General features: G+C 33.2%; 1 protein-coding gene across 2 annotated transcripts in view; it reads right to left on the minus strand.

Moving 5' to 3' along the window:
* Nucleotides 1-766: 766 nt before the first annotated feature.
* Nudcd1 (NudC domain containing 1) overlaps nt 767-18556 on the minus strand; it is a 55141-nt gene continuing 37351 nt past the window's right edge. For both annotated transcript variants that reach the window (XM_076835502.1, XM_076835501.1), the window contains exons 9-10: nt 3565-3724; nt 767-1385 (exon numbers count right to left, since the gene is read on the minus strand). In XM_076835502.1, coding sequence (XP_076691617.1) covers nt 1093-1385; nt 3565-3724 — 453 coding nt within the window. In that variant the 3' untranslated portion in view covers nt 767-1092. The remainder of the gene's footprint in view (nt 1386-3564; nt 3725-18556) is intronic.

Consider the following 18556-nt stretch of genomic DNA (forward strand, 5'->3'; position numbering starts at 1 on the left):
AGGGCCCCTGAATTCAATCCCTGATACCAAAACAACAACAACAACAACAAAAAGGGGGGGGGGACAAAAGAAATCTAAGGAAATAAAACTGAAAATCATGGTGAAAAAAATTAATGTACAAACAGAATTATTTTGTTTAAGCTGTTAGAAAAATGATGACAATAAATTCTTATTATTTTTCTAACAATGAGAATTTATTGTCCTTAGTCCTTGTTTGTAGACTACTACATTAATGGCTCTATTGAATCATACTTCCTGCTGTCTATGTCTTTATATAGTCCTCTCTGACACTGATTCTAGACTTGGCCATGTGACTTGCAAATATGAAGGGACTACAGGCATGGTATTGCATATTGAAGCTTGCCCTCTTCAAACATTTGTTCTGTTGTGGGATGCAGCCCAGTTTAGCATACTAAAAGTTGAGAGGCCATGCAGAGCACAGCCAGTCAACTTACAGAACAGTGAAAAGTCATAAATCTTATTTTAAATCACTGGGTTTTGGGGTACTTTCTTGTGCAACAATAGATAACATGGTAGTTAACCTTATCTAGGTGGCTGAGCAAAACAATTAAAAATTAAATAAAGCTATGCTTCATCTGAAAGACAACCAAGATCTCTGAGCAACTTTAAGACTATTCAATCTGCTATACTTCCTGCTTTGCATAGACTCAGATATTTAGTCCATTTAAATAAGTATTTACAATACTCAACATTTCAACTGTTAACCTAAACATTCTACAGACGTACCAACCTAATCAATGAAAAGTACATGATATATATTTTTATTTTAAACACTGAATTACACGTTTCATTTATAAAATATGAGATTCTAGCTTGTTTTTTAAAAATAATTATACTTGCCAATACTACATTTTTTTACACAAGCCAATGTTTCTAAATCTGCAGTTTCATTCCATAGTTTTTACAGTATCATAATCTTTTAAATACATTTCTAATATCCTTTAAAATATAAAAAATCCATATGAGATATTTTTAACACATTAAAACTTAACAGGTTATGGTATAACTACCCAGTCCTTTAGTCACTGCTGAATACTTTCCCAGTACAGAGAAGTCAACATGTTGGAGAAATTAATTCTCTGTATTTACTTTTATTAAAAAGAGGTTTTTGGTAGTGAGAACAAATAATCTCTCATTTGTTGCCTGAAAGCCTAAAATAGGATCATTGGTTTCTAGGCTAGCTACTTGCTGCTTAGCAACCTGCCCTACATGCCTGCCTTCCTTTCTGTTGTAAAGCACAGTGGACATGGGAGTAGGCTGACGATAGATGAACACTCGACGAAGGCACTCACAAAGGGCTGCATAGGAGTAATTTGGAGCACAGGCAAAAAATTTTTTGTCTCTTTTTGATGCTTGGACATAACCTGCCAAAAATATAAGACAGACAGATAGACAACAAGAACAACAACAACAAAAAAAAGTATGTTAAGCGGAAGGGAGAAAATAATGGCTTAACATTGAATATTTTATAACTTCTATTACAAATTAAAATGCCTAAGTAAAATATATACCATAAATATTCAATCATGGTTGAATTCAGAACCATTAGCAATTTATCCACAGTTTCTCCCAACCAGTGCAAAAATACAGCTTTATTTCCTAAGAAACAAAATAGGAATTCATCTCTTCAAGAACAGCACAATATAATTCCATTTAATTTCCATGAATAATTAAAACACTACAAATCTGAAAACTTTTGGCATCTTAATGTTTAAGATCTTTTTTTCCCCTAAATATTTATTTTTTAGTTGTAGTTGGACATAATACTGTCATTTATTTTTATGTGGTGCTGAGGATCAAACCCAGGGCCTTGCACTTGCTAGGCAAGTGCTCTACCACTGAGCCACAACCCCAGTCTGCCAAAAGATCTTTAAATGCCAGTTTAGTATGTAGGTGGATGAATAACAAATATGGCAGAGTCATATTTTCTCTTATCAAATAGGAAAAATGTCTGTATAATAAATAATATCATGAAGTTATTTAAGAGGCTGTTCATATGCATCCCTGAAGGTACTAATTCACAATGCATTCTCCCATGATCCCTACAATGTTTGTGGTGTTTTTATACAGTAATATCAAATATAACAGGATGTTTTTGTATTTCAGCACCCAAAAGCAGAACTTTGAAACTACTCAAGCTAAAAAAGACTCAAGTATCTAATAAAAAACTTAATTAGGATATCCTTGAAATTGAACAATCTTAAATCATCTTAAATCATGTACATGTTTTAATAAAAAGTATCTCTTCATATTAAAAGGACCATTTATGTTTTGAAAGATAATCTAGAATTTTCAGATTGGTACATGGTTTCTAAATTTTATAACATGTGCAATAAAAAATGTAACACTAATGAAAACCAAAATCTCACAAAAAACAATGAGCAAAGCTATGGGGCACAGGAAGATCAATACTGTTTTTGTAAGGTTTGAAGAAGGAAAAGTGAAGAGGACGTAGACTCCTATGTCAGTAGTTTAGAATTAGCTGCCCAGACTAATTTTGACAGAATTAGTAATGTAGATTATATCTCAAGAGTACATATCTAATGTACAGTTCATTTAATTTAGACTCAAGCATAGCAGATTTCCTCTATAATAGAGGGTTTGGGCATACAAATGGAGGATCTGAGCATCTGAAACATATGACAGAACTCTCCTCTTATTGAAAGAGGAGATTTTTTATAAAATAGGAATAACAATACAGAGGCTAAAAATATATAGCTAAATCTATTAAACTTTGAATTTCAGGTCATAAAAATCTATTTGGTGTCTGAATTAACCAGTTTATTAGCCTATGTTATTAACTACACCATAAAGGATAACTGACACATCTCTACAGTTAGGGTTGTGCACATTTATCCATTAAAATGAATAATTTTACTTCCTTCTGTCAGTTTAAAACAACCTTTCAATAAAGTCATGGTGGCTAATTAACATAAAAAATTTCTCCTACACAATAGTTACTAATGTATTTTTACATAAAATAAATGACTGCACACTCCTATAATTAAGTGGCTTAAAAAATTTTAAGTCCTAGTTTTGAAATCAGTATTTTCCCTTTTATTCTACCAAATAAAAGTAATTTCTGCTTAATGTCACTTTTCTAAGTGTTTCCATTATAATGGCCACTTAAGTTTAGTGGAACATGCTCTCTAATGCACATTACCTTAGAGCAATTCTATGCTACTTTTAAAGATTACTATGAAGAAACCTAAATACAAGTTCCCTTGTTCATATTATAATATTGCATAACTTAAAAAAATTAAAATAAGCAAATGACTGATTAGAATGATTCAAGTGGTTAGATAACCATTTCCATTTCTATTCTGTGTTAATCTTTCATACAAGCATAAGAACAGATTATCTCTGTTCTAATAGCATTAACCTTCATCAACTAAAACACAAGTAATACAAGCAACCAGTCATACCACAAATCAATCTAAACGTAATTAGGATAGCTCAAATTAAAAAGAAAAAGGCAAATAAACTTAATGATAACTAATTTTTGGTGTAATGGAAAACACTGTCAAAGAGCTTGCTTTATACCTAGAGCATTGAAAGTTGCAATGTGTTCCCACATATCATCTTGTTTGCTGGAGTGCGGTTGCCAGAGTAGGGCGTCAACATCATGGCGCAAACAGAAGCAGGGCATTTCTTTAGGATCTACTACGACAGAGAAAAGGTACTGGTTGCTTCCAAGGTTTACCTAAAGTGACAAAAAAAAAAATAATTTAATCAATAATAAATTAATAATTTACTGACAAAACTGAGCACTTTTGTTAGAAACTAGTCTAAACTTTTTAAAACCTAAAGACTTCTCATATGGTTCCTGAAAGAAATGTGCTACTATTACACTCTTTAAAATCTTCTCAACAAGTCATGAAGCTGTTATTATCTTCATTGAATAGATGAAAGAATAATCTTGGAGAGCTTAAGAAACTTGTTCTATACTACACAGAAAAATCACAATACTAGAATTCAAACTCAGGTCTGTTTACAATTTTACTTGAGTGTATTCCTTAATTATGGTATTAAGTCAATAATATTTATTATGTCAATAATTGTTATTGCAATATTGATGTCTAAAGGAATTGATTTTTATACAAAATTGTCAAATTGAGACTCGTAATTGGATTCGACCTTCAGGAAACTCACTCTCTTAAAGGAGACAGGCTACCACACAGAGACCACAGATAATTTCTTCTCTACCTTTGCTCCTGATAATCAGTGAATAAGTAAGGTTTATTTTCAAAATTACTACTAGCTAACTGCTCTTTTATGACAGGCTCAATGCTTCAGCTCTGCACCTTCATGCTTATTCTTTCTTGTTTACCAAGGGCTTTCACAGATGAAAAAATAATAATAATAGAAGTAAAATACAAGTTGAAATAATATTTTCATAAAGGTATATTTATTTTCATAAGCCAAATGAGTATTAACAGTATGAAGTACATAACTGAAATAATTTCTGATCTTCCCATATTTGACTAAACAGCAATGAGAAAAGAACAAGGACCCTGAGCCATCAAGTGAAAGGTTAACCACCAAGGGATATAAACTAGAAAATAAGATAAGGAGGATAAAGGTCTCTTTTTATGAGCCCTTTACTCTGACTGATACTCTTTTTCTTCTGTTCCCATTTACTTATATATACACTTCATTTCTGTGATTATGTCAAAAAATTGTTTATCAACAAAGCCAGAAATTTCAGTTTGCCTCTACTTACTGCCCCTTTAACAAGGGTATTCTGACCAGACTCCTCTTGTCTTTTTTTTTTCTTGATGGATTCCTACTTATCCCCTAAGATGCAGTTCAACCACCAGTTATTCTCAGAATTTTCATGGTTACATGAGCTGCTTGAACTGAAAACTGCCAGCTGAATTTTTCTTATCCCCAGGCAGTTATTTATCATATTGCAACATGATATACATCCAGTGATCATTAGATTATTACTATGCATGTATATCATCTGTGGGCTGGCTATTATTACCCAAAAATATCCACCTCTTAATTCCCTGGAACCTCTGAGTAAGCTTCCCTGCATGGCAAAATGGACTCTGTAGATGTAGACCTTAAGATCTCGAGTGGAGAGATTATATGGATGGGCCCAATGTATTAACAAGACTTATAAGAGGAAGGGAAAAAAATCGACAATTGGAGCAACAAAAGCAAAGAGATTGGAAGATACTACACTGTTGGCTTGGAAGATGGATGTTGGGGCCACAAGCCAGTTAAGGCAGACAGCATCTAGAAATTAGAAAAGGAAAGGAAATGAATTCTCCCCCAGATCTTCCAAAAGGAATACAGTCCTGAAAACAGATTTTAGAACTTCTGACATCTGGAATTGTAAAAGAATAAATTTGTGCTGTTTATAGACACTAAACTTGTTACAACAACAATATCAATCTAATATGACACCCATCTTACAGGACTAAGTATCATTTTATTTGTGTGGTGGAGTACTAGGGATTGAATTCAGGGTCTTGAGTAACGTAGGTAAGTGCTTTACCACTGAGTTATACCCCAGTCCTTTTTAAATTTTTATTTTGAGATAGATTCCTGTTTGAGTTTGGCCTTAAACTTGGCCACCCTCCTGACTCAGATTCCATTGCAGATGGTATTATTAAAGGTGTGTACACTGCACCCAGCTATAAGCCTAAATAATCTTGAGAACCAGAAGTCTGTTTTCTTGTCTCCTTATTCTGAATATTTTTTGAACGAATGTTATGTAATCTTTAAGGGAAGAGGCTTATAATTAGGTTCTTAAAGAACTATTCACTGGAGGATTACTAGGGTTTAGGAGCTTGTAGACTTGTCTTCCCTACCCTGCCCCTCAGTACTGGGGATTGGACCCAGGGGAGATCTACCGCAATTACATTCCTAATTCTTTTTATATTTTTGAGACAGTGTCTTGCTAAATTGCCAAGGTTGGCCTTGAACTTGTGATCCTCCTGGTTAAGTCCCCTGAGCCCTGAGATTACAGGTTCCTGGCTAGAAGCTTCCAGACTTAACCAAGTACACAGTTCTGTGTGCTTTTTGGTTCTCACCACCAGAAATCTTACATTTTTTCAATCTTTCCTCTTGGCTTTCCAAAGTTTAAAGAAAAATATACAAACTTGAATGACATTTTGAAAATTTCTCAAAACCTGGCTCCAATATGCCCTTCCAATATTGGCTCCTACTACTCTTCTCAAAACAAGCAGTACAACTAGATCACAATTTACAAACTGTTTCTCCTACTTTCCCCTTTCTTTGTGTTTTTTTCTACTTGTGGTACGTTATGCCCATTGTCCCATGCCATATACAAATGGCATTGTTTCCTCTAAAAAGGCTTTCCCATGTTAATACAAAGAACATATCATAACTATTCATACCTTTCTAGTTGAACTTATCATATATTCTTTGAGGGTGTTAACTATATCCTTGGATAGTCATAGTTAAGCCCTGATTTATTTTATTATAAATTCAGTAATAACAGTACTTCTTGCATAATTGTTATAAGCAAACAACGTATTTCAAACCCTTGGATAATGGTCATCACTAAAACATTATTAAAATTGTTGTTCATTATACCATTCTACCCTTCTATTCATTCTGCTTTGTATAGTACAGGCATTCCAAATTAAACAAGCGAGATAAGTAACAGTAATAAGGAAAACAAAGCAACTTTGGAACAACTCATGTAGCATTTATTTTATGCCTGGACTTGTGGGAATAGTTATGAAAAACAGTATTAACATATATTTTCTTTGTTCTAATCCCAAAATATTTACTTTAGAAATAATTTCTAAACGCTTACACCATTTCAAAAATATAGAATTCACTGTTCTGCCTATAATTTTTTGTCATATAAATTCTCTTTTTTTAGTAGTTTCAAACATATACTCACTGCTTTCAATTTAAATTTTAAGATAATGCACTTTTTCATATAAGATTTTGATTCTTTATACACTCAGTTTCTGACAATTTTAAAAACAAAGTAAACAAAATAGTCAATTTATAATGGTAATACAGCCTATAATAATTGAGACACAACACTCCCATTTAAAAATGAGGTAACTAAACAAAATAAAGGTATTGTCCATCTACAACTAAAAAATGTGATATAAAAGAACTGATGGACTTTTTTTCTTTTTGTATATAATGAGATTGTGTGATATTCATTTTACTTAACAAATAAACCTTATCTTCCTCATTCTTCATTTTAAAACCAAGTATTCCACACTGCTAAACTAAAAAGGTTCCACTGAAGTTATTTGATGCTTCTTAGGTTAGTCAGCTGCCACACTGGAAAGCAAGATTGTACTTCCACCCAAAGGTTCCAATAAAGGATAGATAAAGGAACTGCATATCAACACTGCTTTTAGGATAACAACTAAACAGTGTTGGGTTTCACTTTTCTCATAATGGTACTGGAATCTCTTGATAATTTAGGCTTTCATGCGTTTTTCTTCACTCACTGCAATAACTGGGATCTCCAGAATGATGTTTAACAGGAGTAGTTGGAGCAAACATCTTGGCCTGTTCCCAATCTTAACAGAAAGCACTTAGTCTTTTACTATGAAGTCTAATGATTAATTCTAGGGTTTTAGGGGCAGTTACCTTTAACACCTAGTTTGCTGAGCATTTTTATCATAAACTGGTGCTAAATTTTGTCAAAATTTTTTTCCGCGTCTACTAGCAAGAGCATTTTTTTTTAATTTGCTGATATGGTGAATTATATTGATATTCAGATAATGAGTTAACCCTAAATTCCTCTTCATGACCACACAACTTGGTCATGAATATTATTCTTTTTACTTATTGCTAGATTTACTAGCATTTTGTTTAGGATTTTTTGTAATGCTTCATGAAATAAACTAAGAAGGGTTTCTTTCATTTTATGGAAGTTTATACAAAATTTGTACTGTTTCTTCCTTTGAGAGAATACACCAGTGAAGACATCTGAGCCTGGAGATTTCTTTTAATTTAATCTCTAACAGATACATGAATATTAAAGTTATCTATTTTATTCTTAAATGAAGTTTCAAGAAATTTTTTTCACATAAATTGTCAAATATAATGAAATATAGTTTGTTTATAATATTCCATTTATTATCTATACTGATATCACCATTCTTTTTTGCTGACATTGGTAGTTTGTGTCTTTTTTCTTGATCAGTCTGGCTAGAGATTTAACAATCTTAAATCTTTTCATAAGACCAGGTTTCAGTTTCATCAGTTTTCCCCATTATTTTCAGTTTTCAATTTCTCTGGATATCTTTATAGTTGAAGACAATTCTTCAGATTCCTTCTTCCTGCTTGGTTTATATTTCTCTGTTTCTTCAGGTGGAAGCTTAAACCATTAAACTAAGACATTTTTCTAATATAACATGTCATGCTACAAATTTCCTTCTAAGCTCTACTTTGCATCCCACATATACAATATTTCGTTTTCATTCAATACAAAATACTGAGTTCCATTATAGCAGATAGATTACTGATAAACGTGTTCATTTTCCCAGTACTTGTGAATTGTTCAGATTTTTATTATTTATTTCTAATTTGTTATGGTCAACAACATTTTGCTTAAAATTACTATTGTTTTAAAACTTGTTACTTTTTTTTTTACATTTTTAAAATAATGGGCCAGAATATGGTCTATTTTGGTGAATGTTCCATTGATAACACCCTACAGCTATTGGATTTTTCTTTTAACCCCCACCCCCACTTTGGTTTAAGTTCTTACAATTTTTAATAGCCTGTCTCCAAGGTCACTGATTTTTCTTTTTTCTTTTTTTGTTCCATGCATACTGTGCTAGTTAGCTTTTCTTTGCCGTGACTAAAATACCTGACAAGAACAAATTAGAGAAAGAAAATTTATTTTGAGCACTTGGTTTCAGAAGTTCAATAAACAACAAACAAACTCAATTGCTCTGGGCCTGAGGTTAGGCAGAACATGATGGTGGAAGGGAATGGCAGAAAAAAATGCTCAGCTCATGGCAGTTGGGAAGCAGAGAGAGAAATAAATACCATGGACTCAAGGAGCCAAGGACAAGATATAATCCCCAACAGCATTCCCTTAATGTCTTTCTTTCTCCAACTATGCTCAATGTGCCTACAGTTACCAACTAGTAGTCCATTCAAATTATTTACCAGTCAAATGGATTAATCCACTGATGAAGTTACAATTCTCATCCTTGATTAAAAGGTGTACCCCTGAACCTTCTGTATTGTAGATCATGCTTTCAAAACATGAGGTTTTCCAAAGAGATTAAAGATCCAAACAATAAAAGATGTGTTGAGAAAAATGAAAAGCTTGTTGGAAGCATTCTTCTTTGATTGTTAGTTTGTTTTAAATTCCTTGCATTTTTCTTCAGTCTTTTGCAATTTACTTCTCTGCTAAAATTTGGCATTTGTTACCCTTGCACTATTCATTTAACATATTAAATACTGTTTAAATTGCCTGATGACCAAAACATGGGTCATCTGAACTTAGTTTTACTGTTTCCTTTGTTATTGACAATGGGATGTTTTTACTTTTTTGTGGGTACCTTTTACTTTTTATTTTTCTGTGTGTACTAGGGATTGAACCCAGGGTGCCCTACCACTAAGCTACAACTCTAGCCCTTTTCATTTATTTATTTTAAGACAAGGTCTCACTAATTTGCTCAGGCAGGCTTTTGCTCTCCTCCTGCCTTGGCCTTCCGAGTAGCTGGGATTATAGATATGTGCCACCATGCCTGGCTGTGTGTCTTATAATTTTGATTAAATACTGGAATTCATATAAAATAGCAGAGAATATGGTATATAGTACTTATGCTTAAGAAAGAACACACTTCTACTAGGCCATTAGTGTAGGAGATTATGTGCTTCACTGGGAGATTGAGACAGGACTGATCTGAATTTGGGTTTTGTTGATGATAGGGTTAGCTTCAGGGCATCACTAGCTTCAAATTCCTTCAGTGTCCCCTTGTGCTTTGGGGGAAACCAAGTTGCTGGAGAAAGTTTCTCAATGGTACTATTCCACTCCCAGCATTAGGCATTCTCTGTGCACTGAGTCTCTATGCTCTTGCTCTGTTTTTGATGGCAGACTGCCATTACCTATTACTTGGTGCTTTCTAGTCTAATGACACAAGAGGATCAGAGAGTTGAAGATAGGATACTCTGTATTTTCTGCTTTAGTTTCAGTATCTATGGCCTCAGTCTCAGGGCCGGAGCATTTCCAGTGATGCCCACTTTCCAAAGGAGTAGGAAACTTCTACTACTCTGGATGATTTTTCTGCTCTCTTCCCCAACATGGATATGGTGGTGTTTTTCTTCTTTATCGTTTCCCTAAGCTACAAATCTTCTGAGACAATGGTGTGCTAAGATTTGGTGCACTTCCTTCAGCAGTGTAGGCTTTTATTACACAAGAAAAATAATCCAGTCAGGACTACAAACATTTTCCACCATATAAGATATTACCCTCCTCCAATTCTATACCAGTTTTTCTCTAGTCTCCTGCTCTTTTACCAGTCTTTCTCATTAGTACCTGGTAAAGGTTCATAAAGAACAACTTGCAACTGTATGAAAATACCCTTATCTGTGCATACTTTGTTGTTTCCTACTACTTTAGGACTTTAGCAATTTGTTGGCTGAATCCCCATACCCATTTACATGACAGTCTCATCTTCCTCCTATTATCAGGTGAACTGGTGTTCCTGCTTGCAGGTACCACCAAGGAGAGATGGGATAGGAACACCGATTCACCTGATAATAGGAGGAAGATGAGACTGTCATGTAATGTAACCTTAACTCTCTTAACAAAAAAATTTTAAGTTATGATTATTTAGATAATCTAATCTTCTCTTGTTACAGTGGAATGGACAACTTTTCCAACTTTTAATATCTTAGACAAAAAAAGCCAGAATTCCCTTGATCAGTATTGGTAACCTTGCCTAAAAAATTCAAGACTTATAGTCAACAAACTAGTGATAGCTCAGTATCTACAAGATGTTCCATTTGCAAAGCAGGCAAATTATGTACTGTAGGATTCCACTCTCCTGGCTTACATAACAGAATCAAAGGTAATTTCACTTTGGGGTTAGATGCCTATCTTTTATCCATTAATATATGAAAATGATCAAAATGTTGTTGGCAAACAAGTACTTCACATACTAGATAATAGCTGGTCAAAACAATGAAGTCTTCTTAGGGAAGTCCACATGCAAAAGTAATTTAAACTAAGAAGAAGGTAAAAGACAACTAGCTAGGAGGACGACACAGTAAGCAGAAACCATGACTTGTAGAAAGTGAGGGAGTGATTAATAAAAGAATGTTTAGCAGAAGCAAATACAGAAGGTGACAATGTGATCAAAATGGTAAAGTGCTAAGGTAGAGAGCAAGGGACACTTGATTTCCAAGAGACAAGTAGACTGTCTAATCATTTGAACTATGTGTTATTTTTCAAAGAGTGTTCCATTATTGTTAAAGTGCACTGATCCCCAGAGTGGCCTTTAGCTCTCCAGATCTGAAGAGATAGTTTCGATTGTTCTTTAAAGTCCCCATATACGCTCATACCCATCATCTGATACAAAAAGGATTTCTCTGTTCCCTGAAACTTAGAAAAGCTTAGATTACTGAATTTTCTCCTAAGGAAAACCAAATAAGAATAAAGGTTACAAAGTAACTAAAATAACTAGTTTTGCTAAGCCAATGGAAATTAAGTGTGGTAATTAAAAAGCATGATTATAGTATATTTTGTATGATCCTATAACGACAGAAAATATCCATATTAGAAAAACAAAGAAAATGTTTGAAGAACAAAGATACTGTGTTAAATTTTACGTGGACAAAACAGAAGTAAGACAATTACCCATTATCTATAATGGGAAATTACACAAAAGAATTAAGAACAAGATGTTCTAAAAGTTTTTGAGTCATGAACAGGTGACATATGGGGTAGGGATGTAGCTCTGCTTTTCTGAGTATGTGTGAGGTGCTGGCTTTTAATCCCCAGTACCACCATGACAAAATAACAGGTACCACAAACTCTACTGTTCACTAGAGAACTATAAATTCTGTTTGTTAACAAAAATCCACTGGGTTTACAACTTGATAGATGAGCAAAATGGAATAGTAAATAATAAAAAGGATGGCTATTTTGGGCAAACAGTGTCAGAGATAAGTAGTAATATCCAGTAGCTTATTAGTAGTGCCAAGAATAAAAACAAACCAAGTACCACCAGCGAAGGAGTTTTTAAACTGGAGTAGGTTACAAGGGCAAAGAATTCCCCTTACTTCAAATGTCTCTAAAGGTATTACTATAGAAATACACAGCATGCTAACGGGTTCATACTGATGATAATAGTCAAGAATCATAAAATGTTACTTTCTCTTCAGAATGCTCTACATAAATATTGGGTAAAAATTTTTTTAAAAAATTCCAAGTGGGGAAGAAGGGCTTTAAATGTAGTTTTGGTATTTAAATGGAAAAAGTTAACTATTTCAAAAATTCATGTGTTGTCAATGCCAAATAAATACTGCATTGCTTAAAAAGAAAAGCAACTTTTAAGTTCATAAAACCTTTCGACAATAAAAAATATAATTTCTTATTTTTTCTATTTCCATGTTTATTGTAGAAAAGGTCATATTTATCTTTGAAATACCAATGAAGACTACAATTAGAGTAAATATTCTCTAGAGAAAATTTGGAACATGCATTTCAAGTAGTCACTTGATTGTTTCTTAATTCTCTTTGTGGAACACCTAGTAATTAAAGACTTCTGAAGATTAAATGTCAAAGTGAAGACATTTAAACAACCTTTAATCACAGCTACTACAAAATTAAAATGAAAAATAATATTAAGAAAAAGGTTTTATCTATCCAGAAGTAAAGTACTTCTTGAAATTCCAACAAGATTGAAAGTTTTGATTCCAAATTCATACTCTACACATAGGATGTATTGTTAATATTATTTATTCCGTACTGAGTATGTATGAAGTATTGAGCAGATCGGTATTTGCTACCAAATTTAAGCTTCACTACCTGAGAATTAGGACTATGATCTCATTCTATAGTAGAAGAAATTTAATATCAAGAAATTGAGAGGTTTGAGCTTTAAGTTAAGCTAGTAAGTAGTGGCTATAATTTAAACTCATATGTGCTTCCAAATCCACGTTCATCACTGTGTTCCTGAAAACCACTTTAGATAACTATTAAGCAACCATCAGATACGGTAATCCACATACTATAAAATGTTTGTATTCTAGTTTTGACAGTCAACTTGTATAGAAAAGTTATTCATGCATTTTGGGTCCAAAATTAATGTATAAAGTTTTTTTGAGCTCTCAAAAGATGGCAGAAAAAAGGAGGCTACTTTCCAAGCTGCTCCATGGCATGAGACCAAGAAAAGATAAACAGCTTTTCACATCTAGAGGTAAACCAATCTAGATATAAGCTGATTTTTCAACCCACACTTTATAAGCTAGGTTTACCAAGCACTGAAAGAAAATGAATGCCAACTAAGAATACTGTACCCAGCCAAATTAAGCTTCAGAGCTGAGGATGAAATAAATACCTTCCACGATAAATAAAAATTGAAAGAATTCGGGACTGGGGTGGTGGCTCAGTGGTAGCATGCTCGCCTAGCATTCACGAGGCACTGGGTTCGATCCTCAGCACCACATAAATGTAAAAAAATAAAGATATTGTGTCCACTTAAAACTAAAAAATATTAAAAAAAAATTAAAAGAATTCACAAATAGAAAGCCTACACTACAAAACATACTGAATAAAATATTTCATGAAGAAATAAAAAATAAAAATGAAAACCAGCAGAGGGAGGAACTATACTAGAAAAATAATTAACCAAAGGAGAAACTAATGCAAATTAAAAACTAGAAATAAACCAAAATGACAGGGAATAAAAATCATCTCTCAATAATACTGAATGTAAATGGTCTAAACTCATCAATCAGAAGACATTGGATTAAAAAACAGAACCTAACAATATAATGTCTCCAAGAGACCCACCTCATATAGACAAAGACATGCACAGACTGAAGGTGAAAAGACGGGAAAAAAAACATCATTCACGTGGATTTGATAAACAAGTAGGGGTTTCTATTCTATATCAGATAAAGTGGACTTCAAGCCAAAGTTAATCAGAAGAGACAAGAAGGTCACTTTATACTGTTTATGGGAATCTTACAAGAAACAATAGTAAACAATGGGGCATCTATGTACATCAGACAAACGCCTCTCAATATCAAGATTCAAATAGACCACAACACAATAATATGGGAGACTTCAACATGCCTCTTTCATCATTAGATAGATCTTTCCAACAAAACCTAAATAAAGAAGGTATAGGACTAAAACATACAATGATTTAGCTTTAACATATAGAATATTTTCATCCATCAATAACTGAATATACTTTCTTAGCAGCACATGGATCATTTCTAAAACAGATGATATTTTTGGCCATAAAGCAACTCTTAACAAATAAAATAGGCAGTATTAATAAAAAAAGGGCAGAATTAATATTGTCAAAATTGCCATACAGATTCAATGCAATTTCTATCAAAATTCTAATGATGTTCTTCATAGAATTAGAAAAAGTAGTCATCAAGTTCATTTGGAAAAACAAGAGGCCTAGAATAGCAAAAACAACCCGAACTGAGAAAAATGAAGCAGGAGGCATCATAATACCAGACGTTAAATTATACTGAAGAGCTACTGTAAGAAAAACAGCATGGTGCTGGCAATAAAAAAGGCAAGAAGACCAATGGAATAGAAGACACAGAAAAATCCACACAAATACAGTTATCTCATACTAGATAAAAGGGCCCAAAACATACACTGGAGAAAAGATAGTCTCTTCAGCAAATGGTGCTGAAAAAAATTGAATATCCATATGTAAAAGAATGATAACTCCTATCTCTTGCCCTGCACAAAACTCAAAGTGGATTAAAGACCTAGAAATTAAAACAGAAACCCTGCAGGTACTACAACAAAATGTAGGTTCAACACTCCATCATATTTGTTCAGAAACTGACTTCATTAACAAGACTCCTAATGTGCAAAAGTAAAATCTATAATCAATAAATTAGATGGCATCAAACTAAAAAACTTCTTCACCACAAATGAAATAATCAATAACATGAAGAGAAAGCCTACAGAATGGGAGAAATCTTTGCCATCTGCATCTCAGACACAGTATTATTTTCCAGGATATACAAAGAATTCAAATAGCTTAACACCCAAAACAAAAACAAACAAAACACCAAATAACCCAATCAATAAAATGGCAGAGAAACTAAACAGATACTTCTTAAAAAAAAAAAAAAAAAAAGTCCAACATCTCTAGCAATTAGAGAAACACAAATTAAAATTACACTGAAATTTCACATTAGTCAGAATAGCAATTATCTAGAATACAAATAACAGTAAATGTCGTTGAGGATGTGGGGAAAAAAGATACATTCATACATTGCTGGTAGGACTGCAAATTGGTGTAACCACTCCGGAAAGTAGTATGGAGATTCCTCGGAAACTTGGAATGGAACCACCATTTGACCCAGTTATCCCACTCTTTGGTATATATCCAAAGGATTTAAAATAAGCACACTACAGTGACATAGCCACACCAATGTTTATGGCAGTTCAATTCACAATAGCTAAACTATGGAGCCAACCTAGATGCCCATCAACAGATAAATGGCTAAAGAAATAGTGGTGTATATACACATGCAATGGAACATTACTCAGTAACAAAGAAGAATGACTTCATAGCACTGAATACACCATTGCTGCATTGATGTACATGTGTTAAGTCTCAATTTAAAATGTAACACAGAGTGAGTCAAAATTTGAAGACTGCTTGTAAGACCACGGTAAAGACACTAGACATTATTTCTAACGTAACATACAGGAACCCACTACAGGGAAGATGAGAATAGGAAAATGACATTATCTACTTAACCCTTCAAAAGGGTTACTCTGATCTTCACACCGAGTACTTTTTATTAATTCAAAGGAGAAGATAATAAGTTTAAGTGATAGCCACCAAGTTTTTTTTACTCTAATCAAATTTTACAACACAAAACAGGAGAAAGTGATGCCAAGATCCTCCTATTGTGATACACTGGGAAAGAAACAATCGCTTGCATAATGCATAGTATTTTGGGGAAAAAATGCACTAAATCTGATGAGGAAAAATTTCAAAACAATACATAAAAGGCACAAAATAAAATAGCAAGGCCCTATCTCTAAATAAAATATTAAAAAAGGCCTGGGATGTGGCTCAGTGGTTAAGCACACTAGGTTCAATCCCTGGTACAAACAATAACAACAACAAAACAATTAAATGCAGTATGTTCATAGGATTAGATCATGTGTAGGGGGAAAAACTTTACTTTAGAACATTATTTGGTCAATTGGTAAAATTCAAGTTTAAATCTATATTAGATAAAAGTGTACTGATGTTAAGCTTCATTAATTTTATTATCACTACATAAAAAAGGCCTTCAGTTTTAGTGTGTATATATATATATGAAATAGTATGGGTAAGGAAACACAGTTTCTTTAACTTGTTACTAAATGTTTCTGCTTTAAAAAAGTAAAAAAAAAAAAAAAAGAAAGAAAGAAAAATTTGCAAAACGTTAACAACTGTTAAAATCCAAGTGAAGGATATGGTAATGAACTGAGTTTTATCTCCTCAAATTCATATGTGGAATTCCTAATCTCTACTATCTGAGAATGTGACTGTAGTTTGGAATAGCAACTTAAAAAAGTTAAAATGAGGTGATTTAGGTAGACCCTAATCCAACAGGACTATTGTCTGTTGTCCTTTATAAGCGATTAGGATGCAGAAACAGAGAGAAAACCATGCCATTATGGGAGTCTTTACAAGAAACTAACACTTCTAACACCTTGATCTCAGACTTGTAGTATACAATAGTTTAAGCCACCCAGTTAATGATACTTTGCTAAGGCAGCTCTAGCAAATGAAACCAGATTTAACTGTGATTAAAAAATTTCAAAGTATGTACAGAATACAAGAAAGGTTTCATCAACCTTTGTCTCTGAGAGTTATGGTATAATGAGGGACTGTATAATCTCTGAATTTTCTGAAAACATAACCTGTTTATCACAGAAGTCTATCATTCACATTTCAAAGTCAGATCACATTTTATTCAAAAGTAGGTACTGAATATAGAAGCTTAGGATTTCCAATTTTCAAAGTTATGATACCAGTATTTAGGGAAAATTATAGCAAAACATACTGGAAGCCCATAGTTTAGCTTCTAATATTGGTTCTATGAGTAATCTCATATAAACTTCATCTCAGCTTGGCCTAATATATCTATAAAATGGAGATTAAATACAGCTACTTCTACAAACCCAAGGTTTTTTCAAGGTTGGAAGGATTGTCTCTGTTTATTATATATTTATACTTCTTCCAAACTTTTGATGTTTCCACATGACACTTAGCAGATTAGCTACTGATAATAATCTAGCTTTTATAAATCCCCAAGGAGTGAAATCACAACTGGTTGGTAAATGAGAGGAAAAATCTGGGCATGTTCTGCTCAATTCTATTACTTTTTCCTCTAAGGCACTTGAGGGCCCTCCAGGGACAACTCCTGGGGCAGTAAGAGCTGGTTTGGCATTGTGTAATTATGGTGAAAGCTGCTAAATTCCAGGGTACAGTAAGAAGATCTACTAAGCCTTGTATTATAATTGCTCAGCAATAAAGGTTTTATTTTAGTTCTCTGTGACTCCTTGGTTTTAAGTAACATGATCGAACACAAGAAATGAGATCAACTGGAGGTCTCTCAGTAACCAACATTAAACTAGTAATCAATACTATTTAGCAGTTCTAAAATGAATTAAAATTCACAGAGAACCTAACTTTATATTTTATTGAGTCTATTTTATAGTACAACTTCATTTTATTAAAAATAAAGCATACCACCATATTATTAAAATAATATTTTAATTTATACCCATATTTACATACTATGAAGAATACTGTACAAAATGGAAGCTGTCAACATTTCATACATGCTTAAACATGTATGAAGCCAGGCGTGGTGGTACACACTGGTAATCCCAGTGATTTGGGAGCTGAGGCAGAGGAGAGCCAAGTTTGAGGCCAGTCTCAGCAAATTAGCAAGGACCTGTCTCAAAACGAAAAGTATAAAGGGCTGGGAATGTGGATCAGTGATTAAGCATTTCTGGATTTAATCCCTAGTAACAAGATTAAAAAAAGTATTGTCCACATTTTACAAGTTTAAAATATATGAGCATTTTATCACCTTATATACCTGAATTGTTGGGGGTGCTGAAAAATACCAAAATGTTTTAAAATTTGTTTTAAAATTAAGCCCACTGTATCACAAGCTTTGCAAGATTGGTATTTTTTGAAATACATATTACAAATTGTTGAAATCTTAAAAGAAAATAGATTATGACAACTAAGATCAGGTGCTTTCCATATAAAAGTTAGGCAAAAAATAATAACTAGAAGTTACAGCTTTTAGGATTATAACTTTAGGAGGAGAAGCC

The sequence above is a fragment of the Callospermophilus lateralis genome, chromosome 16 (assembly GCF_048772815.1).
Source record: "Callospermophilus lateralis isolate mCalLat2 chromosome 16, mCalLat2.hap1, whole genome shotgun sequence".
Taxonomy (NCBI): domain Eukaryota; kingdom Metazoa; phylum Chordata; class Mammalia; order Rodentia; family Sciuridae; genus Callospermophilus; species Callospermophilus lateralis.